General features: G+C 34.9%; 1 protein-coding gene across 2 annotated transcripts; it reads left to right on the forward strand.

Moving 5' to 3' along the window:
* Positions 1-1,242: 1,242 nt before the first annotated feature.
* Positions 1,243-25,144, forward strand: LOC105065131 (UPF0547 protein C16orf87 homolog). 2 transcript variants are annotated; one of them, XM_074370812.1, is made up of 4 exons: positions 1,243-1,612; positions 6,574-6,670; positions 17,378-17,560; positions 23,265-25,144. In XM_074370812.1, exons 1-4 carry the CDS (start codon positions 1,547-1,549, stop codon positions 23,381-23,383), a joined length of 465 nt encoding a protein of 154 aa, XP_074226913.1. In that variant the 5' UTR covers positions 1,243-1,546; the 3' UTR covers positions 23,384-25,144. The 2 variants fall into 2 exon arrangements, with proteins under 2 accessions (XP_074226913.1, XP_074226914.1); XM_074370813.1 differs by lacking the exon at positions 17,378-17,560.
* The last annotated feature ends 1,592 nt before the right edge of the window (positions 25,145-26,736 follow it).

A 26,736-nucleotide genomic window follows, 5' to 3' on the forward strand; every position in this document is an offset into this window, starting at 1 on the left:
TTCTCATGGTAGCAAAGGCTCTGCATAGATGAAAATGGCCCACGTCTCCAGCATCTCTTCCCTGCACTTGGTCTACTCACAACATCAAACTACTGACCCTTCTGCCTTTGTTTACACTGTCCCATCTGCCTGGGAATTTCTCACTTTGGATTGGGCAACTCCTCCTGACATCCTTAGGAATTCGGTTTTAGGGATAACCCTTCTAGAAAGCTGCCTAGGACCACTAACTCCCTCAACAGTGGGCCAGGTGACCTCCTAAGTAGCTATGTACAAATCTTTTTCCCTTTTGCAGGAGAAAAGGCCATATTAGGTTGACCTAGTAGAAAATTCAATAATACAATGGGATATGGAATATGTTTGTCTCCTCTCTCTGCCATCCAGTTCCTTTTCCAATTTCTTAATGTATTTACAAGCATAAATATATTTTCATATTACTTTTAAACAATTTTAACAAGGTATTGTGTACTTTGTTTTTTCAATTAACACTATTTTGGCGATCATTATATCACTTCATATAGAACTCTCATTCCTTTGAAGAGCATCAATATTCCATTGTATACATACCTTAACTTGTGCAGTTTGTTGATGGACACTTGGCCGTTTCTGATTTTACGCTGACAAACAATGATGCAAAGTGCAATATCTTTGTACAAATGCATCTGAGCACAGCTGGAGAATATCTTTTCTTCAAATTCTTAAGGGTGGGATTACCAGATCAAAGATGAGGTGGATTTTAAATTTTGATGTAACACACTAAATAGTCAACCGACTCACTTTTCCCGTCAATAATCCAACTCTCCTATATTCGAATGTTAGGCCGTCTACACCTCTAGACTGCGTGTTTGAGGGTAGGCACCTCCTATTATTCACATTTGTCTGGCAGAATTGGTCTTCAGTATAACGAAGACCAATTCTTAACGAATTTTATACCTCTCAGCGTAGAGTCCAGGGCTGGTATATAGCAGACTCATCAGATATCTATTACAATTCCTCAATATTAAACTTGCTAACGTTTACTGAAGTTTATCAAACGCCAGGATCTGTGCTAAGCGTGTTTCCTTCCACCTGCGCTTTCACTCTCACGTTCTCCCTCTTCCCGGGGAGGGGGCGTGCTCAGCACCACCACCCGCCCTACCTGTGCATTCGTTGGTCGAGCCCGACGCCCGTTACCGCAGAGTCCCGCCCAAACCACGCCCCACGCCGTCCTCCCGGCCGAGAGGAGGCGTGGCCATTGACCCGCGGGACGACCCAGGCTGTCTCCGCTCGAGAGAATCGGGACGCGCTGGAGGACCGGAGCCGTGTAGGAGGGAGCGTGTTCCGCGGTCCCGCGGAGCCGGCGCACGCCGCGCCGCGCCCCGCCCCCTCGGCACGCAGGCTCCGCGTGAGATCGCGCACGCGCGCACGCACCCGCCAGAGCCTCGGTCTGGTCTGCGGGGACCCGGCGGGCGGAGGCCGGGCCGTTGAGGTACGAGGGGCGGAGTCCGAGCCGCAGTCACCGCCGCCGCTGCCTCTGCGTCTGCCGCCGCCGCCGCTGCCAGAGAGGAGTATGTCTGCAACTCGAGCCAAGAAAGTGAAGATGGCCACCAAATCATGCCCTGAGTGTGACCAACAGGTGGGCGCTGGGGGCCCAGCACCCGCACGGGGACTAGCGGGCGGGCGGCCGTTGCCGGCGGCCGTTGGCTTTGGTGAGGCCGCTTCTCCGGGGTCTCGGCGGCAGAACGGGTGGGCGGGCCCTTGGGCTCGGTGGGCTCGGTGGCCACGGTGGGGGTCCGGAGCCCTCCGGGCGGAGCCGAGGGGTTACTAGGGAAACGCGCGGGGCGGCCGCCCGGCGGCTGCCCACCTGGCGGCGGTCAGAGGGCGAGTGTCTCGTCCTGTGGCCTGGCCGCGCGGGAAGGGGGCGTGGGCTTGTGGTGGTGGACGGGGCGCCGTGTCCGGACCCTCCCTGCGTCTCCGGGCCGGCTCCGGGTGACGGCGGCAGGATTGTGAGGGCGGCGGCCCGAGTGGACGAGCATGGCCCCCTCACCCGCTCCTGCCCGGAGGAGAATGCCCGATGTGCCCGACTCTCGAGTCCAGGCTCCTGGCTCCGAAAGCCCCCTCCTGCCACGCACGGTTGCTTTGTTCCCGTTTCAGATGTCTGCGGTGGACCCCCCAAAACTGTCCCCACAGCGACCTGGGCGGATGCTTAAATGTGACAGAACGGGCCGCAGTGAAATGGTTTTAAGTTTCGGCAAAATCGGAGATTTTTTTTCTCTTAAATATGTTTATTATATTTTTGGCGTAAATAATTGTGAATCCTTTCTCTACAATGTTTTAAGTGGAACATTATTGAATAACGCCCCCATTGAAGCCCTTTCTTTCTGGGCACTCCTCACTTCCCCCCACCCGCAGCGGTATCCACTGGTAAAAATTTGGCATTTCTGCTTCCAGATCATTTAAAAAATATGTATGTGGTTTTATGAATTTTAAGTGAGTTCTTTTTACACAGAATTAGTGGTGACATACCTGTAATTAAAAAAAATCTCATTTTACTGCTTCCTAGTAAAGCATGCCCCATTTTTTACTGAAATATTACAGGTTCCAGTAAACCTTAAAATCTAATGAGTTAAAACTCTGCCAGTTAAAAGCCTTCGTAAGGGCTCTTATTTGACGCAAACATGCAGATCTGGGTGTGTTTTTCTTTTCCACTGAGAGGATTTTTTTCAAAATGACTACCCTCTTCCTTTTTTTTCTCTTCCTTTCTTTTTTAAAATCAGGAGTAATTTGAAATGGCTGGAGGGCCCCCCCCACCCCCGTTTTTTTAATAAGATGATTTTAGTGCAGTCTTTAAGGAGTAAGTTTAAGTTGATCAAATCTTGTAACAGAAAATGTTATATTCAATGTCTTTTATGGGCAATGATAGAAATGCTGATCAGAGAAAGACTGCAAGGAGAATTACGGTTTATTGTGTATGCAGTGTAAAAAAAGCCGTGTTTTCCAAAATAGTTACCATTAAACTAAATTTGTTAAATTCTGAAAAAATTGGATTTTTTGATTCAAGTCTCTTTGTGGAAGATTATTTCAATATTTAAATCATTTCCATTTGTTCCAATTAATTGTGCAGAAGTATAAGGTTTGCATAGTATGCATTATGCATTCCAGTTTCTGTAGGGCACCAGTTATTGCAAATCCTGACCTTGTTGTACTTGGCATAAAGTAACCTTTTGGGAAAAATCACTTGTTTTTAATATCCTGGTTAAGAAAAGAGGAAAGGATAATAAACTTGTAGTAGTTCCTGTAACTGTTCAACAAAAGGTGATCAGCATTTTATTTGGAAAGATCACTTTAATTTTGTTGTTACACGCACAACACCCCCTCCAGCAGCCACAACAAAATTCCAGAGATTGGGTGGCTCAAACAACAGAAATTTATTTTGTCACAGTTCTGGAGGCTAAATGTCCCAAGATCCTGACAGAAAAGAGCTTTCACGTGTCTCCTTATAAGGACGCTAATCACATCATGAAGGCCCCACCCTCATGATCTCATCTAAACCTAATTTTCTCATCTCCAAATACCATCACATTGGGGGTTAGGGCTTCAGCATATGAATTTATTTGGAGGTGGGGTGGATACAGTTCAGTCCACAGCAAGCTACAACATAATTTTGAATGTTGGTTGTTTTGTCTTTTATTCTAAATACTTAAGAGAATGTAACATGTAGAGACTTAAAATTTTTGGTGATTCTTGAAAGTGATTTATCTTTAAAAGTAACTGAATTGAAGAAAATAATAGATTAACTTAGCTATCTAAGTATTTGAAGTTCCAAATTTATTATGAGAAAAAAAAATTATAATCCAGAAAACCTTTTAAACAGCATTAGAATGCTGCTGATATTCTAAGTTGCTTCATGAATATTAAATTAGAATTCAGATATAGTCTGTAAACATAAATGTAAAAATTTTTAAGTTTTAGGAGACTACCCTAGTTGAATAGATTTATATATGTCCTGTGTGTGTGTTTAAGTTTAAAGACAGGTACAGAGATAAGCAAACAAGGAAGACCTAGATTTTCAGTTGCTTTATTACATCCCTTTTACATGCCTTTATTGAAAATACAGTTCTGAAACATCTAAACCACGATGCTTTTCGTTTTCAAGGGGTTTCACATCCACTAACTCAAATTACTGAGACATTTTGAGTGTAGTAGTAGTCTAGATTTCTGTTAGTTTTCTGATATCTTTTGTGTATATTTCTGTTTTTGCCTTATTTTTAAAATTATATCACCTCTTTTCCCATCATTTATAGGAAATTTCATGTGACAGACAGCAAGTATGTCTGCTGTAGGTAATTTTGATTCTCTTAGCAACCAAGTATAAATGGATTCTCTCTAATGTGGTTATTTTTGGGCTTTTTAAAATCAGTGAAACAATACAGGACTAGGATTTCATTTTCTACAGTTTTTTTAAGCCTGTTTTACTTGCAGAACATATAAACAATCTAAATACCTGATTTTCAAGTTGATGCACAGTAAGCCATAAGTAAACAAAACCTTGAATTTTTTTCTTCCATTTTAAAATCCTGAAGGTATAGCATTAGAACTTTCATTACTATTATCTTTGGCATTACAACTGAGATTTGAAGGAAGTTTAGGGTGTTTAAAATCCAAATTATACTATAATTTAAAGAGATTAATATTGCCAAAGTTATCCACCCTATTCTTTACAGGATCTGTATTGTGGTAGCTGGGTTTTTTTTTTCCAAGTTGGTGTGGGAGGAAGGAACTTTCCATTTTAAAAAGGACTTGAGGAGAAAAAAAAGGACTTGAGGGTGAATTAGCTCAGGCACATGAATGTTTCTTGAACATAAGGCACTTTCATTAAGGGATATAAATCAACCTGTCAATTCAATTAGTCATCCCGAAGCCAAATGTACATTTGTCATCTAACTCAAGCATTCTGTTAATTCTGGATATAGGTTGATACAGTTTTTTTGTGTGTATAAGATAGAGGCTTACATTTAAATGTATTGAATTTTAGTAGCTGAAAGAACATGCATGTTGAGTAGCAGAGGATCTGTTGAATAAGAACATCATGTTTCTGTGTCTTTTGGATAGCATTAACTTAAAGCAATTTATATTACTTAGGATGCCCTTTATGATGTGTTTAAGTGTAAAGGAAATGAGTCAGTACCTTTGAGCTTGGTTTCTGTGAAGATGTGAAATTTTTAAAATGGCAAAACATATCTATTTGGGGCAGATTTTAAAATATTAAAAAATGTTACATTACATTTTCTGTCATCATTTGAAAGAATCTCATTACATTCTTGATAATGCAAACTGTTAGGCATACCTGGAGTTGGATTATTTTTACAGGATTCATTGTTATTTTTCATAAATACAAACTAGAATCCTTTGTTCATTATTTTTGTGCAAAGAAAAAGAATTCTGCCAAAATTCTAATTTAGCATATTTAAATAAAATATATTCTTGAATAGGAAGCATTCTGTACTTAAATGGATGAAAATCTTCCTAATTGTAATTAAACTTTTACATAAGCAGAACAATGGGCAAATGAAATTTATCTTACAAAGGGAATTGCAATTTTCTGACTATAATTTTTTTATGAGTACTTTTTGTTGAGATAAATTTCTCAGTTTTGGTAAATATGTCTTGAGTCCTAGGATCATTAAGGTTAATATTAATGAAATGATTATGGAGGGAAATCTAAAACTTTTCTCAATGATTTTCAATAACATTTGGCTTTTAAACTTTATATGCTTGAAATGGAGAAAAGAGCTACTTATAAAAGTATTTTACAGATTTAGAAATAGAAGCCTGAAGAGCTTAAGTGTTTTAGCCAACATCCTTCCTGGAGCTGAGACTGTAAGATCCTAGATGTCAACTCCTACTTTCTCCTACATTCTCTTTTGTTTATACTGTACTTTTGCCCCTCAAGCTGGTTGCTGTGAACTCTTTTTTCTTTTTTTTTTTTTTTTGCTTTCTTTTTTATTGAAATAGAGTCAGTTCACAATGTTGTGTCAATTTCTGGTGTACAGCATAATGATAAACTTTTTTTTTGTCAGTGATATTTGGCATCTTACCTTCTCATGTTGGAGCCTGGGTCCTTTTCAGTTCTTTCCCCTTTTGATGTGTCTGGTAAATCTACCTTATCTCCATTTCTGTTCTCACTATTCCAGTTGGGCCCTCATACTCTTACACTAGGATTGTTTTAATGACTTCCCAATAATGTTCCCTTTTCTAGTTTGTTTTATATAAACTATCAAACTAATATTTTAGGAAATGCTTCCTATTTTCCCTGACTCTGACCCTATTATGGTTTTCTATCATTCACTCACATCAGCACATTTATCATGTGTTTACTATATTCATGGTATTGTGATGAATTTATAGAATGTAGAGATGTAGAGGACATGATACCAATTTCAAATAATGTGTTGTAAGGAGGTGGGGTTTAAATAAATCCATGATTCTTTCTTCAAGTAATTTATTTTTCAGTTCTGGAGACTATGTAAACACTGAGAAATTTAACAACAGAAAAATAGTAATAATATACTGTTTCTTTTCTTTTTTTTCCTACAGGTTCCTGTTGCATGTAAATCATGTCCCTGTGGTTACATATTTATTAGCAGAAAACTTTTAAATGCGAAACACCCAGAAAAATCACCATCTTCTATAGGTAATTGTGAGAGTTTACCACATTTTTAGCTTTTTGATGTAGAAATTTTAACCTTGTGAATTTACTATATATGTTTTTGTTGAAGTTAAAAATTAAAATCTGTTAAAGTATTTGTTTGGTTTTTATTAGCTATTGGAAATCAGCTTATGACATTAGTATGCTGTCCATTCCATTTAAATATTAACTCCTTTCTACTGCTGGTAAAGCTTATAAGAAATTTTCTATTTTTTTATTTTTGGAGGATGGAGAGCCATTGAAGGTTTTTAAGGGAGTGACCTAATCTGATTTTTAAAAATTACAAAAAGAAATTTAATAAGGTTATAATTGATGTTCAATAAATTGCACATTTTTAAAGTGTATGTTTGCTAAGTTTTATCATGTTTACACCAAAAAAACTACCACAATCAAGGTAACGAACATGTCCATCATTCCCGTAAGTTTTCTGGTTCCCCCTTGTAGTCTTTCTTTCTTGTTCCCTCTCTCCCCAGATAACCACTGATCTGCTTTCTTTTGCTCTTCTAGAACTTTACATTTTATAAATGGAATCATACAGTATGTACTTTTTTGCCTGGCTTCTTTCACTGAGGATAATTTAAGATTCAGCTACATTGTTGTGTATGTCAATAAGAATTCATTCCTTTTTATTGCTTTGCATTCTTTGTATGGATATGCCATGATTTGTTTATCTGTTCACTGGTTGGTGGGCATTTGGGTTTTTTTCCCCTCATGGTGCTGGTATAATTTGTAACAACTTAAATTTTTTTTCTTAATCAGTGACTAAAAAAATATAACCTGATTTTGTTATGAATATAATTTTTGAACATATTGGTTATTTTTTGTGACTGCCTGATATGGAATACCTAAAAAATAATTCTGTTTGAATTTTATTTTCCAATTAATGTAGGCAAATTGGATTTATTCAATGAATATATTTATAAAAAGATGAGGTTTTGTTATTTGTTGATGAAATCTGAGCTTCATACACTTTTGATCCCCAAATAAGAGTAGATTGATTACAAATACATGTATTGAGTGCCTACTACATGCTAGCCACTGTTTTAAGCCTTGGGCCTAAGGTAATGAATGAATCTACTATCAAGGTAGTTTTACTGCTGTCATGGATCTTATATTCTTACGGGCAAGAAATAAACAATGAACAAGTAAGCAGGGAGGATATCAACTTGTGATGAATGCCTTGTAAGAAATTAAAATAGAGTGCTGCAGTGTGTGACTAGAAGGCTACTTTTGATTGAGTGGTTGGAGGCTTCTGTGAGAGGTGACATTTAAGCTGAGGCTGAATAGGAACAACGGGCTAGCCATGACAGGATGAGGAAGAAGAACATTCTTGACAGATGAAAGAGCAAATGCAAAAATTCTAAGACTGGAAAAAGTTTGGTGTTAAAATATTTTAGGAACAAAAAGGCCAGTGTGGTTGCAGTGTAGACCATAAAAGCAGGAGGATGTTTGAGATGAGGCCAGAGGGATAAGCAGGGGCCAGATTATTTAGGGCTTTGTAAACAAGAGTAAGATTTTGGATTTTGTTCTTACAATATGAGGAGAAACTATTCCTAGAATGTGGGATGAGGCGAGTGGAAGGTGGCATGCTCTGATTTGCCTTTTAGAAAGACCATTCTGGCTGCTGTCTAGAGGACAGTTTGTGGAGTTGGAGGGTGAAAGTGAGCTATTGCAGCATGTTAGCTGCGTGAAGATGCCGAGTTATAGAGTGGTTATAGTAGGAGGTGACTCATGAATTACTTACATTTATGTGCATGAGAGGTCTATAGAGAGGTAGGAGGAAAGTTGTTTAATTCCATTTCTTCCTCTGAGTTTGCTCTCTTTTAACATGAGAATGGACTTAATAATTCATTATTTCTTAAAGAATGTTGCTGGATCGTCTATATAGGAGTCATCCAGAGAGCTTGTTAAAAATGGATTCCTGATTCTTATTCCCTAAAAGTTTGATTTACGTATGGGAACCCTGGAATGATTCATTCACTAAATTTCCTGGGGTGGCATGTCAACTCAGTTCTGAGTCTCCAAAATGAGTAAGACATGGTCCATGCTGTTAGTGGGACAAGTGTGTTTATTTTTTTAATTCAGATATTTTTGAGCCCCTTCTATATACCAATGATTCAGGTGAGAAATGAGGTAAGGAAGAAACCCAGCAGGAAAGAGAAAAGGGATGAATGCTACATGTGTTAAAGAGTCAGAATTATTTGAACCAGAGGGAAGAATTTAGAATGACTCCCAAGTTTCTGACTTGAATTACTGAAAGAAATTAGGTTTGGATATAGTTTTAAAATATCATCCATGTTGAAGCTCAGAGAATATAGCCTCAGCTAGTGGATATAAAGGTTTTGAGCCATCACTGAATAGATGGTTGTTGACATCATGGAAATGGATGAGCTAGTGCTACAGAGTCTGTAGGGTATGAAAAGGAAGGAGTTCAGGGACTGAGCTCTGGCAAACCTCAATCTTAAGGGATGGAAGTGGGTAGGGAGGTTATGTCAACTGAGAAGAAATGTGAGCTGTAGGAGAACAATCAATAGACAGTATTGTTACATATCTGGGAGATGAGTGCAAAGCAATTCATTATTATTTTATGTTTGGAGTTTCCTAAGTTTCTGTTGTTTTAGTAAGAGTAGCCTTGTGACCTTGAAGTGAATGAAGATGAAACATTGATGCCTAGAAATCCTGGGGAGCAGGAAAAAGAACCAGCAAAATAAATGGAAAGAATAGAAAGGACAGAGAAACATCAGGGATAGACTGTGCCATGGAACCAATGGAGGAAAGGGTTTTAAGAAAGGTTAAAGAGTTTTCAAAGCCTGGAAAGCAGTGTGGTATATAGTACAGACATGGGAGCTGGAAGATCGGGCTCCAAATTCAGATTCCAGTTTGATCATTCTCTAACAAGTTTATTAACTGCCATAAACAGCTACTGTTTACTTGTGTATATAAAACAGATACATAGTACCAATCTTAGAGGATTGAAGTTTAGATGAAGTGCATATGAAAATGTGTAACATAAAGCTTGGTATGTTAAAGGTACTCAGTAAATAGTTGTTTTTACAATTATATTTCTTAAAAGTAAGGTTTTCCTTGGGTAGTCTATAGAATGTAGGGAATTGAGAAGAGTGTAATTTTAAAAATTTCCACAGTTTATCAAGTATTTGAATGTTGTCAGTGGGATCTAGAACATTTCAGTTTTAATTAGCAGAGGATTTATAGAAGAAATGAAAATGGATAACATATCTGAAAAGATAATCAACTTCACTAATCCGGGAAATGCAGTTGAAATAAAGTACTATTCTTTTGTGCACATTCTGACAAAAGATGTAAAGGATTTCTAAGTGCTTTTTATAATTATGGTAAAATGAGTACTTTCATACTAGTGGTGAGAGTATAAATTGGCGTAGCCTTTTTAGAGAGCAGTCTGACAGTAGTTGTCAAAAGGTTTAAAGGCACTTAACCTAGAAACTGGACTTCTTTGTCAATAGGTGTGTAGCCCAGAGATACAATTGTTTATAAAACACAATGAAATATTTACTGGGATTTTCAGGCAACACCAATAGCAAAAAGTTGTTAAGCCAAATGTCAGTAGGGGAATAGTTAATTAAGTATGGTAATCTATTAGGGAACACCAGTATTTGCTAATCAGAAAGAATGGTGCAGATTTTTAAGTACTGACATGGAAAAAACCCTCTAAAACATTGTTAATTTAGGGAAGAAAGTATAAAACTATACTTACATGAATTCATTTTTTACAAAAAATTTTTTTCTTGTGATAAGAACTTCTAAGATTTACTCTTAGCAATTTTCAAATATACAATACAATATTAACTATAGTCACCACGCTGTGCATTATATATGCATGACTTATTTATTTTATAACTGGAAGTTTGTACCTTTTGGATCTCCTTCGCCCATTTCACCCACCTCCCAGTTCCCGCATCTGGTCTGCCATTTTGTTTTTTGTATCTGTGAGCTCCTGGTGGGGTTTTTTTTCTGCACGTAAGTGAGATCATATGATATTTGTCTCTCTCTGACTTATTTCACTAGCACACTGACTTATTTCACAGTGCCCTTGAGGTCCATTCATGTTGTCACAAATGGCAAAATTTCATCTTTTTTTAATTGCTGAGTAATACTCTACATTTTGTTTATCCATTCATCCATTGATGGACACTTAACATTGTTTCCGTATCTTGACTGTTGTGAATAATACTTCAGTGAACGTGTGGGTGCATATATCTTTTTGAGTCAGTGTTTTTCATTTTCTTTGTATAAATACCCAGAAGTGGAGTTGCTGGATCATACTGTAGTTCTATTTTTCATTTGTTTTTAAGACTCCACGAAATGATTTCTAAGTGCAGTGTTAATCAGTAAATGCGTAAGTGGGTAGATCACTAGTTAACTAGGAGGAATCATGGAAGACTTTTATTTGCATAATTAAACATTTAAAACAAAAAAGAGAAACATCTTTAAAGCTCAGATTGCACTTAAAAGTAAAATCAAAGCTGTAACAGATCATTTTAAATTTCAGTGGGTTGAAACTTTTTAATTATTGTAACTTTGTGACCTGTATGAGGAAAATAATCTGTTAAATCAAATAGATTTATCTAGGTTTGAATTGTTGAAAACTCACATTTTTCAAATATACTAATTGTCTTTACATTTTCATAACATACATGGAAATCAGGAGGTGGGACATTAGAATAACATAAAACTTTGTCTAGCTGAAAATATATATAAATAAACAAAATCTGTTTTGGAAATTAAGATATTTTTCTAAGTTTAAAGTTAATTTTGTGAGAGGAAAAGATGAGTGTTGCAGATAGAGCTGTATTAGCTGCCCAGTGTTTTGTATGAGTGTATAGAACCTCTTTAATCATTCTTTGATACCTTTTCAAATGAGTTAGGTAGTGTTGTTTCTTTTATCCTTTTTGGGAGCCAATATTAAATGGAGATAAATTTTTAACAATTGACTGTCTTTTCCATGTAGGATTTCATTTTTAGATTGAATAGTTGAGAGAGTTTAAAGAGTAACCTTGAGATTAAATCTTAAATTGTCAATTTGGAGAAATTTCTTTAAAAAATAGATTAAAGGAAATGTTGTATTTCTTAAAATTGAGAGTATCTGTACTGTGGACTAAACTTTGAGCACTATAGTAGTAATCTATTCTAATGTTTGATTGGTTTGTAACTAGTAGTTATCTAGTCAAATATTTGGTCAATCATCAGATACTGACAGAAGCAGTTTTTGGTGAGAATAAACTTGGTTTGTCACAAATCTCTAAATTTGGTTTTCCAAATGGATATTCTGGGTAGTTAATGACATCAGTTGTGCTATTTTACATTTAGTAACCATGGATATACCTTTTCCCTTGTTTTAACTATAAAAACTATAAAGAAGACGTAAACTGAAATTCTAAATGAGGTACTAGTTTATAAAAGACTTCTAAAGGTAAGAAAAAGATTTAAAACAGTAAGAAATTGGAATAGGTTATTAGTATTTAACTGTATATTTCTCAGTGGGTATAAGGTTAGACAAATAGGTTAAGCTTAGTCAAATAAATATCAACCTCCCCATTTTTTATTGGGGAAGGAAAAAAGGGATAAAAATATTAAACCTAAAACATAATTTTCAAATTATTCTCTAAGATAAGTTAACAGGCAAAGGCTGATAAAAAAGCAAAGTAAATAAATGATATACTCACTTTTATAGTTAAGGGAAAATGGAGAAATGATTATTACCAATACCTTACAGAAAGTGATGGAAGATTAACTCAGTAGTAAGTGATCCTCAACTCTGAATTACTTGACAGTGAAGGTTTGGTTCTGTATTTTCAGGAAACATTGTTTCTTATATGCTAATCACTTAAAACTGCTGTACAGTCATATATGGAACATAGTTTTTATTTTGCCTTTTGATGAAAAAGTGCATACCTTTACCTCTGTGCTTTTAGGTGTTTAATCATATAGTTCATATAATATCTGTTTCGATATTTTAAGACATTTTTCATAGAATCCTCTGATTTCTTTTAATTAAGACTGATAGATTTTAGATCTGCTGCACAGCTGTCATATGAAAATTTCTTTCCATTGTACTACAGGGATAATCCCACTTTTTCTTATATATCATTTTTTTTTAACCCGTGTTTTTATTTCTGAAACTCACTTGTTGAAAGTATTGCTCTTTCTTCCTTGAGTCATCGTGGCAGCTGTTACTGAAAATCATTTGACCGTATAGTCAAGGATTTATTTCTGGGCTCTCTATTTTATTCTGTTCATTTGTGTCTCTGGTAAGGCAAGTACTGTGGTTTTTTTAAAAAAATTTTTTAATGGAAGTACTGGGGATCAAACTCAGGACTTTGTGCATGCTAAGCACGTGCTCTACCACTGAGCTGTACCCACTCCCACCCCAGTACTGTGCTTTTTTGATTACTGTAGTTTTGTTAGACAAAGTTTTGAAATCAGAAAGTGTGATTCTTTGTTCTTTTCCAAGATTGGCTGTTTGGGGTCCCTTGAGATTCCATATGAATTTTAGGTTGGAGTTTTCTCTTTCTGATATAATCACTCAGATTTCTCTGAAGGTATGTTTTAAGATTTTTGTTTGTTTACTGAGCTACCTTTGTTCCTCATTTTTGTCTTGTTCCTTCTCTCTGTCACTTTTGTCTTCTTCAGATAGCTGGCAATCCTTAATTGCCTATTGATATTTATAAATGAAGGACTTGCTTTATCAATATAGGTAACTTTCATGAGTATCTACACTGTTTTGAAGATCTGTTTTGACAACAGATCTCTTTAGTGTATAATTGGAAGACGCTTTATAGGCAGGCTTTTAGATGTAAACTAGGTGAGCTGGGGGATGATATTGAAATCCATGATTGCCAAAATAAGAAAGGCTTCATTCTGGGGCACAATGTGAAATCCTTTACAGTGTTTCATTTTTATGAGGCGCTACCTTTTTTGTTTCTTTCTATGTTGTGGAGGTTCAAAGTTCCCTTGAACATTGCTTTACTTCTTTCTTTATATCTGTTGCTTTGTGTACGTAGGCCCAGTGCTTCTGCAATAGTTCTGTATTCTGATGATCACCCTGTGACCTGCTCCCCTTTACTGTACTTTTTGTCCTGTCCTGGAAGTATCCTTGGGAAGTACAGTTACCTTTTCTGTAAGAGCCGTCTCTTATTCTTATTTTGAAATTTAGTTTCTTCTATTCTGGTTATTTAATCAGATTCTGTCAGTTTTCCAATTTGCTGAAATTCTGTAATTTAAGGTCATTAATCGGACCCATTCCTTGTTTCCAACATTGCAACATTGTTTTCTTTTTTCCCTTTCCTCCATGTTTATTCCCATTTCAGTGAGATTTTGAGAAGATAATGAGGTAAATGCATATGCTCAGTTTGATTTTATTTATTCAGCACTACTTAATGTGTGTAGGTAATGTTTTAGGTTGTGTGAATGAGGCAGACAAAAGTGTCCCAACTTTCATAGAGCTTATATTCTGATGGGGGAGATATGTTAAGCATACAAGTAAATAAATAACAGATTATAGTAGTAGTGGTAGTAGATTATAGAAAGTAATTTAGGCTGGGAGTCTCAGTGAGGATGACCTATATATTGATATCTGAAGGAAATAAAGCCTGTATCTTGAAGAGCCTTGGGAAGATAGCTCTAGGCAGAAGGATTAGCAAGTGCAGAGACTCAAGGAGAAGAAGGAACGTGTTTTATTTAAAGGAAGGCATGTCTGGAGAGTAGTGAGCAAAGTGGCCAGTGGTTTGAGATGAGATGCGTGAGAGGTGAATGTCAAGTCTTTTAGGGACTTGCAGTCTTTGGTAAGGAAATTTGACTATTTTAAATAAAGTGAAAAGCTAAGGAAAGGTTTTAGAAAGGAAGCTATATGATTTGAATTTTTTTTTTAAACAATAATTTTGGCAGTTGTGTAGGGAATGTATTTGGTTTGGCTGTTGCCCATGGAAGTGGGAGAAATGAAGAAATTGTGTATATATCTTGCAGAGAGTATCTGTGGACTTTTGTGCTGATAAAAGCAGAAACAAGCTGAGTCACAGATGACGACAAGTTATTTGGCTTTTGCAACAGGTTGGTGCTATTTACTAGTAGGAGGGAAAAATCGAGGGTTTTTTTTGGTACATTGAAATGCTTGTGAGTCATTCAAGTAAAGTTGTCAGGTAGGCAGTTTAGAGCTTTGGGAAGAAGTCAGAGCTGAAAGTATAAATTTCAGAACCATTATAACAATAGTGCTTAATGATTTGGGTCCATGGATTATCTAGGCTGAGTATAAGGGAGAGGGCTCAGGACAGAGTCCTGAGGCTTTAATATTAGAGATGAGAAAGAACCTGGGGGAGGAGGAGACAGCAGAGGAGATAAAGAGGAATGGCTTGTGAAATGGGAAACCTGGAGAACCTGAAAGTCAAGTGAAAAAATAATTGCAAGGAAAAGAGTAAGTCATCTTTTGTCTTTGATGAATTTTTGAGAGGTGAAATTAAAATGACTGAAGAGAATTGTCTGCTGGATTTGGTAAGGGAGGTTTTTGTCCTTCTTGATCAGTTTAATTGGGTTGGGAACTGTACTGAAGTGAATTGATTAGTGAATGGGAAGTGAGAAACTGAAGGCAGAAAATACACATATCTCTATTTTTGAGACGTTTGACTATGAAAAAGTTTGCAGAGATGGGTGAGTAGCTGGAGGAACAACCTAAATTTAGTATCAGACTTTAAAAGGCATACTATAAAAAGCTTTACCTATCACTATTTCTTCTAACTTTTTTATTTTTTGAGAAATTCTAAGCATACACAAGAGTAGACAGTGGCCAACCCTGCCCCATCCATATCCACCATCTACTTCTTCTCTTGTATACTGTTTTCAAGCAAATCTCATGTAATTTCAATTATAAATCATTTATTATATGTTTCTAAAAGATAGACCTTTAGAAACAGAAGCATAATAAAAATTAACAATAATTCCTTAATATCAAATATCCAACTGGTATTTAAATTTCCAGGTTTCTCATAAATGGTCTTAAAGTTTTTAAAAACAGATTCCAAATAAAATTCACACATTGCATATGGGTGGTATCTTTTTTGGCTCTCTTATTATTTTCTCTTTTTTTCCTTGCAAATTATGTTATAGAAACTACATCTCTTGTCCATTTGGATGTACTGTTTGTGTCTCCATAGTGTGTGTTAACACATTCCTCTAATGACTTTTGTTTTTCTTAAAAATTGTAATTTGGATCCAAGGACTTGAGATTTTATTTATTTATTTATTTTTGACAAGACTACTTAATCGGTAGGTATTCTATCAGGAGGCACATAGTCTCCTTATCTGTTTCTGTGATGTTAGTAGCTGTTGAAGTTTAGCATTTAGGTCATTCAGTTCATTTCAGGTTGAAAGTGGTGATACCCTGATTTTATCATTCCTTCTTCATTTTTTTAGCTGCAGTGATTGTAAAATGAGAAAGTGCTGTTCATCTGCCCTTGTAACCCAATGAGTGGTACAGTTTGAATAGAAAAGAAAGAATAAATGCTTTATTCTTTCCCTTTATTTTAGTTTTCAAAATAGTGAGTTGGTTCTTGAGATGTTTCAGTCTATTATAGCTATTATTTTTTATTAATGCTCAAATTATCTTACAATGATCAGTGGGAGCCTCTTCAAGTTAGCCCTTGAGTCCTTCAACAAGACACTGGTTGTCTTTGATAACTTTCTTAAAATCTGGAATAGTTAAATGTTCTTTCATCATCTGGTATATATCTAATCTGCAGCCTGAAATTAAGGATATGGTATTTGGCAATAATTATTAGTATTTTACTTTAATTAAAAAAATTTTTTTTTATAGTAGCCTCTTAAACATAATTTATATAGCCTTTTAAATTGTTCCCTTTAGTCCTTTGGATGTAAATTTTCTTATTTGTTTTGCCCCCTTACCATCATGATTTTAGGCATTTGGGAAATTCTGTTTCTTGCTTTTGAGTCCAGGTATGTATTAAAGCAATTTTTAAAAAATTGTTGTTTGTTTGTCTTATCCAACCTTTTGATCTGTTTGGAGAGAGAAGGGTGGCTCCTTGCATTAATTAAATCATCATATTGAGTAAAGTTCCCCTATTGCTATTCCATTTGGAATAAACATCCTCTTAGAATGTCAGAAATTACCTCATCTGTGGCTAAAATGAAAACTACTTACTTCCCTAGTGTTTTTATGTTTTCCCTAGATACTTTCTATTTGCTTTTTATTGGTAACCTAATAAATTATGGCTAACGTCAGTTTTGCTTCTGTGTATTTGACATATTTCAATCTATAATTTGGGTAGGGGGAAAATGGAATTTTTTTCCCTTTTGTAATACTTTATCATTTTTAGCTTGAAAGCAGAGAGAAGGAAAAAGGCAGAAAGGTCCCTGGTATTGTGTGAACTTGTAGGGGCTAAAATTAAAGGTGCCAAATAAAGAAACTCGTCTTCTGTTACAAGATTACTCCTACCTCATGTGTTAACGTGGATCTGAATTCTGCTCAATTTCTTTTTTTTTTTCACATGGATGTGAGGGACATAGATGTTATGGTTGTAGTTTTATAAAATATGCCAGGCAGCGAACACTAGTGCTATTTAGAAAGAAAAAGAAGAAAGCAATGAAAACTTGGGCAAACAGTTCTTGCTAAGCCCTAAAATATATCACTTTTATTCATTCATACAGAAAACAAGCATGAGGCCAAGAGGAGGCGAACAGAGAGAGTTAGGAGAGAGAAGATAAATTCTACAGTAAATAAGGACTTAGAAAACAGAAAGAGGTCTCGAAGTAACAGCCATTCAGATCATATCAGACGAGGAAGAGGAAGACCTAAAAGTGCATCTGCCAAAAAACATGAGGAAGAAAGAGGTATGAGTAAATCCAGCAGCTTTTTTTTTTCTCCAAGTATTAAAGTTTTCTAAGATCTTAATTAGATAATAGTGAAGAAAGTGTTTGGTAGGCATTGAACTTAAAATCCCAACTCATATTTTAGTTTATGAAAGCATTTTCTCTAAGGTATTTACTTGTTTTTAAAAAGTCACGTAAATTTATTCTTATCAGAAAACTAAAGGCTTAAATTAAGTAAAATTCACCTTGCTATAAACTGCTGATAGTAGAGTTCAGAGATAATTTTATATGACATCCTGGATAAGCCTGAAAAATGGTTGTACTTCTTCTTTTTTTAAGGTAAATCTGAATTCTGTTAAGACTTATTTCAAACTGTTATACTATGAGTTTTAAAAAATATACTATTGAAAATGTTCTTCAGTATGAATTTTTAAATTGCTCTTATTGTGTTCCCTTGCTGTGAGGCAGCTTTTGAATAGGAAGGTGAATTCTGTGTGGTCCAAACATATTCATATTCTCCTTACAGAGCTTCTCCTTTCTTCTGATAAGTAGTAGTGTGTCTGCCAAAACTTATTTTTAACCGCTAACTAAAACTTGAGCTTCTCTTTTCTTTGACTTATACATCTTTAAAAAACTTTGTATTGTGGAAAATTTCAAAGATTATACAAAATTAGAAATAATAGTATAATGAGCCCCTATATGCCCATGAATATCTTTTTTAAAGTGAGACTTTTAAGCCACTGATTAATGAAAAAAGGGATAGTTGCTTTTTACAATTCTTTAAAACCTCTATCAAGTAAATAAACTATATTTCAATTTAAAAAAAAACAATGTAGTTAGATACCCAAAAAACCTTTATTAAAATAATTTCACCTTCAATGAAATGCATTTATAATTTCTTACTTGTGAGTTACACTTTCAGGTATTCAGTCTTAGATATTCAGGTATTCAAGCATAAATATATTTTAGATATTGAGAATTTTTTACCTGTTCATCATTTCTCTCTGCTTTGTGTGCTTTTATTTGAAAAAAATTACTGCTGTTCAGGAAAATAACTTCACTGGTATAGTTTTTTATCAAAGTTAAAGATTTCATAATATTGTTTGACTAAAGACTATACTTAGATACTCCTTAATTCCTTGGGTAATTTTACTGCTTTTTCTCTTTCCTCCTGTTCTGATCTTCCAGAGACTTCAAGGGTTTTTTTTTTTTTTTTTTCCTCCAATTTGAATGTGTTTTAACAATGGGATGATTAGAAAAATCTGTGCTAAAAACTGTTTCATAAGGGAATCTAGGTAAGGAAAAGTCAACAGAGGCAAAAGAAAAGAAGGAAAGACTGCTTGGGCCAGAAAACAACATTCTTTTCAGTTGAAGTAAAGGGAATATAACCCAAAGAATGGAGAAGTTATGCTTCTGGTGGTGGGTAAGAGATGAGAAAACAGATAATGACAGTCTTTTACTTGGGGAAACAAGTCTCTGTAGTTGTGCTAGGACTCTACATATGCAAGTTTGAATATTTTATTTCATGTTAACTTGAAAAAATGTTTATTTGGCTATAAATTTTTTTCAGATATTTTTGGTTTATTATAGAAAAATTTTAAGAAAGCTGTTTCCAGGGTAAAATATGTTTGTAATATATTTGCTTTTGATGTAAATAGGAAAGTACTCAAAGCAATTTTTGTTTAATGAACTAGAATCTTTTAATGTGAGGCAGGGGCAGTTAGCAGACTTTCTCTATAAAGAGCTAGATAACAAATCTTTCAGGCTCTGTGAGCCATATAGTCTGTCACAGCCACTCTGCTCTGTCGCTGTAGCTGGAAAGCAGCCATAGAGAATATGCAAATGAATGAGCATGGCTGTACTGCGGTAGGACTTTGGAAAAACAGGTGGCAGGCCAGATTTTGACTCTGGGCTGTATGTTACTAACCATTAGGGCAGATCATATTTCCTGAATAGAATACTGATAAGAAATAGGAATTTTTGAAATGTCTGTATATTTTAGAATAGACTTCTTTGATATTCTTCTCAGTGTTAATTAACTACTTAAATTTAGTATATATTGATTTCCTGTTCATAGGGCACTTGAAGAATTTGAAGCAGGCTTTACCTTTATTTTAATAAAGAAAACCTGACAATTGTGCCTAAAAGCACATTTTTAATCGACCTTACTGTTTTCTATATTTTGTAAAAAATAGGAAGAAGAAAGACTGGAAAAGGAAAGCTTTCTAGATACCTAGATAACAACATTATCTTTATAAAATCATAAAAACAAACTGTTAAACTTTTGGGTTTTGGTTGGTTTAAAATAAATCTTCATTTCCTATATGGGGTGTATGATTATTCTGGATATTAGTAATGTAGGAGTGACATTTTGATTGATTAAAATATATCAGGCAATTCTGAATATTTTATTAATGAATATAGAATTAATGTATACTTCAAGTTAAAGATGGTGGATTGAATAAATACATCTAGCTCTGCACCCTCCCCAAATCCTAGTAAAATGTCAGGAAAGGGATTTGTTTTTAAAAGGGCAAAATCCCACAAGGACAAGGAATGGGAGAAGCAACAAAATTTTGGAAAGTGGTAACTTCTTTTTAGGAGACCTAAATTGTAAGCTCCTTTGAGGAAAGCTGAGACAGACTGATCTTTATTACACAGCTGCCTTAAGGTCAGGAATTTATGCATCAGTTCTGTCTGGAAATGTAGAGGTGTGAAGGTGAGGCTTAAAACAAGATTATTTGAAAGTATGTTTTGATAGCCTGCTGGGGCTGTTTACTGTGTCCCCCACTGCCCCCCCACCCCCACCACAAGTTTATCTTTTGAAAAAGATAAAGCAAAACAGGGTCTCTGGTCCAGGAACACTAGCAGGCATCATTGAGGCCAGGGGCACCAAATTAGATGAGGAAGATTAGATAAAAATTGGAGATGGTAAATATTGAGTTCTCCAGTCAGGCTTGTATCTTCCAGGTGAGATATTAGAGGAAGGGAATCTGAAGAGCCCAAGAGAAGAGACCTAAAATAAAAATACTTTAATTAGAGATTTCACAAACAAATGGCCCAGTCAGATGGTCCTGAAGTGATGATCACAGTCAAACTAACCAGCTTTTTTGGTCCTACTCCTAAATATAAGTATATTACTAATACCTAGATATATGAAAGGCTTAGTATGAAAGGCTAAGACCAAATCAGTAAGTCAAAAAATAACTTGGATGAAGTAAGTTTTTGTGGGGAAAAGAAAAAAATTGAAACTATCATTAATATTCTTAGCAAGAGAATTCATGGCAGTTGTGAAACAAGAAAAAGATATTAAAAAGGAAACTGCAGATGTCAAAAGGTACCTGGAAAATAAACTTTAAAATAAGAATCTCAAAATATGAATATAAATACATAAGTATATATGTGATTTACAGAAATGAAAAACTTTAACAGAAGGCGTACAGACAAAATTGAAGAAATGTGCCAAATGTAGAGCAATAGGAAAAGAGGTGAAAAAAGAGAATGGAAAAGATAAGAAATTTCGAGGACCACTTTGAGGTCAACATCTATAAATAATTGATGTTGCAGAAAAAGAACATAGAAGATGGAGGAGAAGGAAGTCATCAATGAAATAATTAAAGCAATTTTCCCAAACCCAAAGGACACTGAGTTTCCGTATTGAAATACCCCACCAATTCTCAGCCTAATGGATGGTCAAAAGTAGATGTTATGCCAAAGCATATCATCATAAATCATCTCTCTTTAGCAAAAGGGAAAATCCTTCTAAGTGTTCAGAGAAAATAATTGAAATGGTATAGGAATTAATACGATGGAATATTGCCCAGCAAGGAACAAACTACTCATATATGAACAGCATCAATGAATTTCAAAACATGTTGATTGAAAGAAGCTAGACACAAAACAGTACATACTATATGATACATTTATGTGAAGTTCAAGCACAGGTAAAATGAATGGTGATATAGAACAGTGGTTGCTGGTGAGTTGGGGAAGGATTGACTGGAAAGGAGCATGGGGAATTTTCTATATCTTGATTGTGGTGTGGGTTACATATATATAGAGATACATGTTTGTCAGAGCTCATCCAGTTGTACACTTAAGATCTGTGTATTTCACTGTATGTAAATTTAGCAATCACTTTAAAAATAACTATAAAAAAGGTGTTGGGTTTTCTTAATAGTGACACCAGTAGTTGGAAGACGGTTTTTTGCCTTTAAAGTACTAGGAGGAAATCTGTGAGTCTTTAGTACCACAGTATGAATTAGTGTGAAGAAAGACTAAAGACACTTTTTGATATTCAGGGTCTCAAAAAATTTGCTACCTGTACTCCCTTCCTCAGGAAGCTATTCAAGATGTATGCCATCAAAATGAAGAGGTAAACCAAGAAAGTATCCTGGGTCCAGGACACAGGGTCCAACTCAAGAGATAGATGAGGAGAATCTCCAACATTATGTTGAAGAGAGATCTCAAGATGATAATTGTGCAGTAGGCCTTGAAAGGAACCATTTCAGATTGGAGCAGATCAGAAGGCTTTCTTGAAGAGTTTCTTCAAGAAGACAAAATTGATAATGTGTAAACATTCTGAAGGATATATACAATCAGGAGAGAGTTTGGGTTCAGTTCTTAATGAAAACTAAGCAAATGGAAAAAATCTCTTCAGGGAAAACAATGTGCAGGAAAAGTGAAAGCATTTACATAATGAGAATAATGTAAACACAATATATTGATCTCATTGAAATTATGGTATAACTATAATGGGAAGATGGAATAAGCAGAGTGTGGCAGGGGCAAGAGACAGAAAACAATAAATTAATTTTTCACAGAAAAAACAAGGTAATGCCTAAAACCAAAAAACCAAGACATTGCATCAGATAAATATGTTATTTAGGTAAAAGCCAAAAGGAACACATGATAAAAGAAGTTGCATTTGGAGAGTGGGAAATATGCATGGAGGGAGGAGAACTTCTGTTTTTTGTAACAGTTTTGTGAAAATAATTTGACTCTAAACTGAGTCATGCATGTTTAACTATGATTAAAAAGTCAAAACAAAACCAAAGAACAAAATGAAATCATAGTAGAGCCTGAAAAAGTAATTTGGGAGAATATAGACAAAGATGTTCATTGTGATTTTAGCTGGCTCATGAATAACAGGTGATTTTTCTTTTCTTGTTTATTTTTCAGTATTTTTCAAAATTTCCACCATGAAGTTTATGTTACATTTGTAATCAAGAGGGGAAAAGTAGAAATAAATATTGGTTACTATAGCAGGGCTAAGGTGAAGAACCTAATATATTCATAAAGGCAACATTGATGTCAGAAGGGATAATCTTTAGGGTGAGGAAATTTTGATTGAGACTCATACCAGAGAGGAAAAGAAAAGTTGAGATTCTTACAGAAATGATATAGATATTAGACTGTGTGTATAGAAATATATATAGTCTCCATTTAGCCTTAGAATTAACTTCATGGCATTTCAGTAACTCCTTTATGTAATTTGAAATTTTCAGCTCACTAGCATAATCCTTTATAACATTTAATGTACACTGTAGTATTATGTATAGTATTTATTGTCATTTAAAGAAATACTTGAAAACTTTAAATGAAAAAAATTACTGCATCTGTCACTTTTTTAAAACATTTTTTATTAAGTTATAGTCATTTTACAATGTTATGTCAAAGCATCTGTCACTTTTATATTAAAAGCTTTCCTTTTTTCTTTTAACAGAGAAACAGGAAAAGGAAATTGACATCTATGCTAACCTCTCTGATGAAAAGGCTTTCGTGTTTTCAGTCGCCTTGGCAGAAATAAATAGAAAAATTATTAATCAAAGACTTATTCTCTGATATTTGTCGCAAAATGTGTTGAAACTTTCTTCAGAATTACATCAGCAAATTCTCAAGCAGTTATGGACTCTCAGGAGTATTCTGACTACATCAATAAGGGCAATTGATTGTTTTTTGTTTTTTGGTTTTTTTCCCTGTCATTTAGCCTGTGCCACACTTTGGGAGCAAAGCTGTAGGCTTGGACTGTACTGGGATTTTATTTCCTTGTTTACCAAGGAGTATTGTCAGTGTTTTGTGTTTGTAATGTGGTGTATTTATCCTTCCCCCCAGAAAGCTGGATGGCTGTTAAAGGATAAAGGGGTAGGGTTGATATTGGAAGTATGAAAACTAGAGAAGTAAAATGCTTGATAGTTTGCAGGTTTGCCACCAGAGATGCAATATTTTAAATATTTTGAGAAAGAGTGACTTTTAAAGATATATATTTCAGATTTTCAGCACTAACAGTGCATATTTGCAGTTCATTTAATAAATTGCCAATTGATATTTTATTGAATAGGGAATTAAGAATATAAACTGTAAATTTTGTCTTAAATTGATTTTTTTTCTTGGCCTTTATTTTTATGGCTTAATGTGTGAGTTATATTTTAGAAGATACCTTCTAGACAGTTTGGAAGTTTGGGTGCTATATGAAGAAAAACATTTAAGGATATATCATACTTCAGATATAAACACCTGTTTTCTTGAATGTAATTTATTTATTGGTTTAAAAAAAATACTTTTTTGCTCTCAAGATGGTGCCTGTTAACCTAAACATAAAATATATTTATTACATGCGAAATATTTCTTAGCAACTTTTAAGCAGTAATGTTCTTTCCGAATGGATGTTCATTTATACATCCTGAAAATTATTTAAATTGTTACTTAACCTCACTCTGGAGGAAAAAATAAACCTTAATATTGAAATTAATAGATTAAATAGTGTGGTATAAGCTTTTTGTTCTAGTGAAGTTTGTGAAATATATTTAAATTATTAATTTTCTAGTGTTAAATGATAATTGTTTATAGTTGATTTCTTTTATACTAAATGCTTTTGCATTTTTGTGTATTGATTTAATGCTCAATATATTTAAACTTGATAATGACTTTACTTATTTTAAGTCAACCATGGCGCCTGCCCTTCCCAGCTCCACCACCCCCGCCAAAATCTGTTTGGAAGTCCTAAAGCCTTATTAGGGGAAGTAGACGTCAGTTAGACTTAGTTCTTACTTCAGAGAATTTTCCTTTCAGTTTCAACAACAAAATTGTCAGCTTCAGCCTACATCTCCCATCACTTCCTGGAAGAAAAAAGCTTTATATATTTTTTCTACTTTATTTAAATGGTAGCCAGCAGAGGGAGCTTAAGAGGTACTCTAGGTGGGATGTAGAATTTTCCTAAGAATTCCTTTTCCCTCCATCCCCATTATTTACCTGCAAGTACTACTACAATTATCTTATATGCATTTTAAAGCCCTAGTAATAAAGTTTATTCCCAAGAATGTTAATGTGATTTTTGTCTTTGAAATATAAGAAAACTATTTTCATTTTGAGGGGAAAAAAATAAAAATGATTATTATCTAAAAATGCTTGTGAACATATATACAGGCATACCTACAATAAAGCAAATAATCACAATAAAGCAAGTCAGAATGTTTTTGGTTTCCTAGTGCATGTAAAAGTTACGTTTATACTATACTGCTTATTAAATGTGCACTAGCATTATGTCTTAAAAATACAATGTGCATGCCTTATTTAAAAACTACTTGATAAAATTGCTAACCATCATTTGAGCCCTCAGTCATTCTCTTTTTCTGGTAGAGAGTCTTGCCTTGATGTTGATGATCGCTGACTGATCAAGGTGGTAATAACTGAAGGTTGGGGTGGCTGTGGCAGTTCCTTAAATAAGACAGCAGTGAAGTGTGCCACATCCACTGATTCTTCTTTCATGAACCATTTCTCTGTAGCATGTGATGCCGTTTGATACCATTTTACCAACAGTAGAACTTCTTTCAGAAGTGGAGTCCTCTGAAACCTTGCTGCTGCTTTATCAAGTAGGTTTATGTAATATTCTGAGTCTTTTGTTGTCATTTCAGCAGACTACACAGAATATCAGGAGTAGATTCCTTCTCAAGAAACTACTTTCTTGACTCATCTATAAAGAGCAATTCCTCATCCATTAAATTTTTTTCATTTTTCAGTTTTATTACGTAGAATTGTTACAATTTGACTGCACATGTACAATGTATTGCATGTAAATACATATACACAATATACTGCACGTATTTTTTAAATTTACATATATGTACTGTTTGTTCATTGTTTCTAAGAACATTTAGAGCTTTAGGTTTTTAAACTTACATAGTTATCAAAGGAATAAAGCCAACCACAAAATAAGAATTAATTAAAAAAGATACACCCCGTTATTAATAGCAACATTATTTATAATTGCCAAGATATGGAAGCATCCTAAGTGCACATCAATAGATGAATGGATAAAGAAGATGTAGTATGTGTTTATGTATGTGTGTATGTGTATGTATATATGCGTGTGTGTGTGTGTGTATAATGAGATACAACTCACCCATAAGAAAGGATATTTTGCCATTTGTGGCCCTTCATTCACTTTTTTTTTCACTTCAAAAACCAGAATTTTATAACCGGCATAAACGTCTTCATTGCATCAAAAACAACAAAATACCTAGAAATAAACTTAACCAAGGAGGTTATCTATACTCTGAAATCTGTAGAACGTTGGTGAAGGAAATGGAAGATAATACAACAAAATAGAAAGGTATCTTGTGCTCTGGGATTGAAAGAAATGGAAAAATACCTTGTGCTCTGGGATTAAAAGAATCAACATTATCAAAATTGTCATACTTCCCAAAGCAATCCACAGATCCAACACAATCCCTGTCAAAATACGACATTCTTCACAGAACTAGAACAAACCATTCCAACATTTATATGAAATCATAAAAGCAAACTGCCAAAGCAGTCTTTTGTAGGTCTTCCCCCTGACCCCACTCTTTCTTCTTTTTATTCTCTTTTCTTATGGTTTGATGACTAGAGAAAGTCCTTTAACATTTGTTGTTAAGCTGGTTTGGTGGTGCTGAATTCTTTTAGCTTTAGTTTGTGAAGCTTTTGTTTTCTTCAAGTCTGAATGAAAGCCTTGCTGAATAGAGTATCTTGATTGTAAGTTTTTCCCTTTCATACTTTAAATATATTGTGCCACTCCCTTCTGGCCTGTAGAGTTTCTGCTGTAGAATCAGCTGATAAACCTTATGGGAGTTCCCTTGTATGTTATTTGTTGCTTTTCTCTTGCTTTTTAATATTTTCTCCTTATCCTTAATTTTTGTCATTTGATGACTGTGTGCCTT

This window comes from Camelus bactrianus, chromosome 9, assembly GCF_048773025.1.
Source record: "Camelus bactrianus isolate YW-2024 breed Bactrian camel chromosome 9, ASM4877302v1, whole genome shotgun sequence".
Lineage (NCBI taxonomy): Eukaryota > Metazoa > Chordata > Mammalia > Artiodactyla > Camelidae > Camelus > Camelus bactrianus.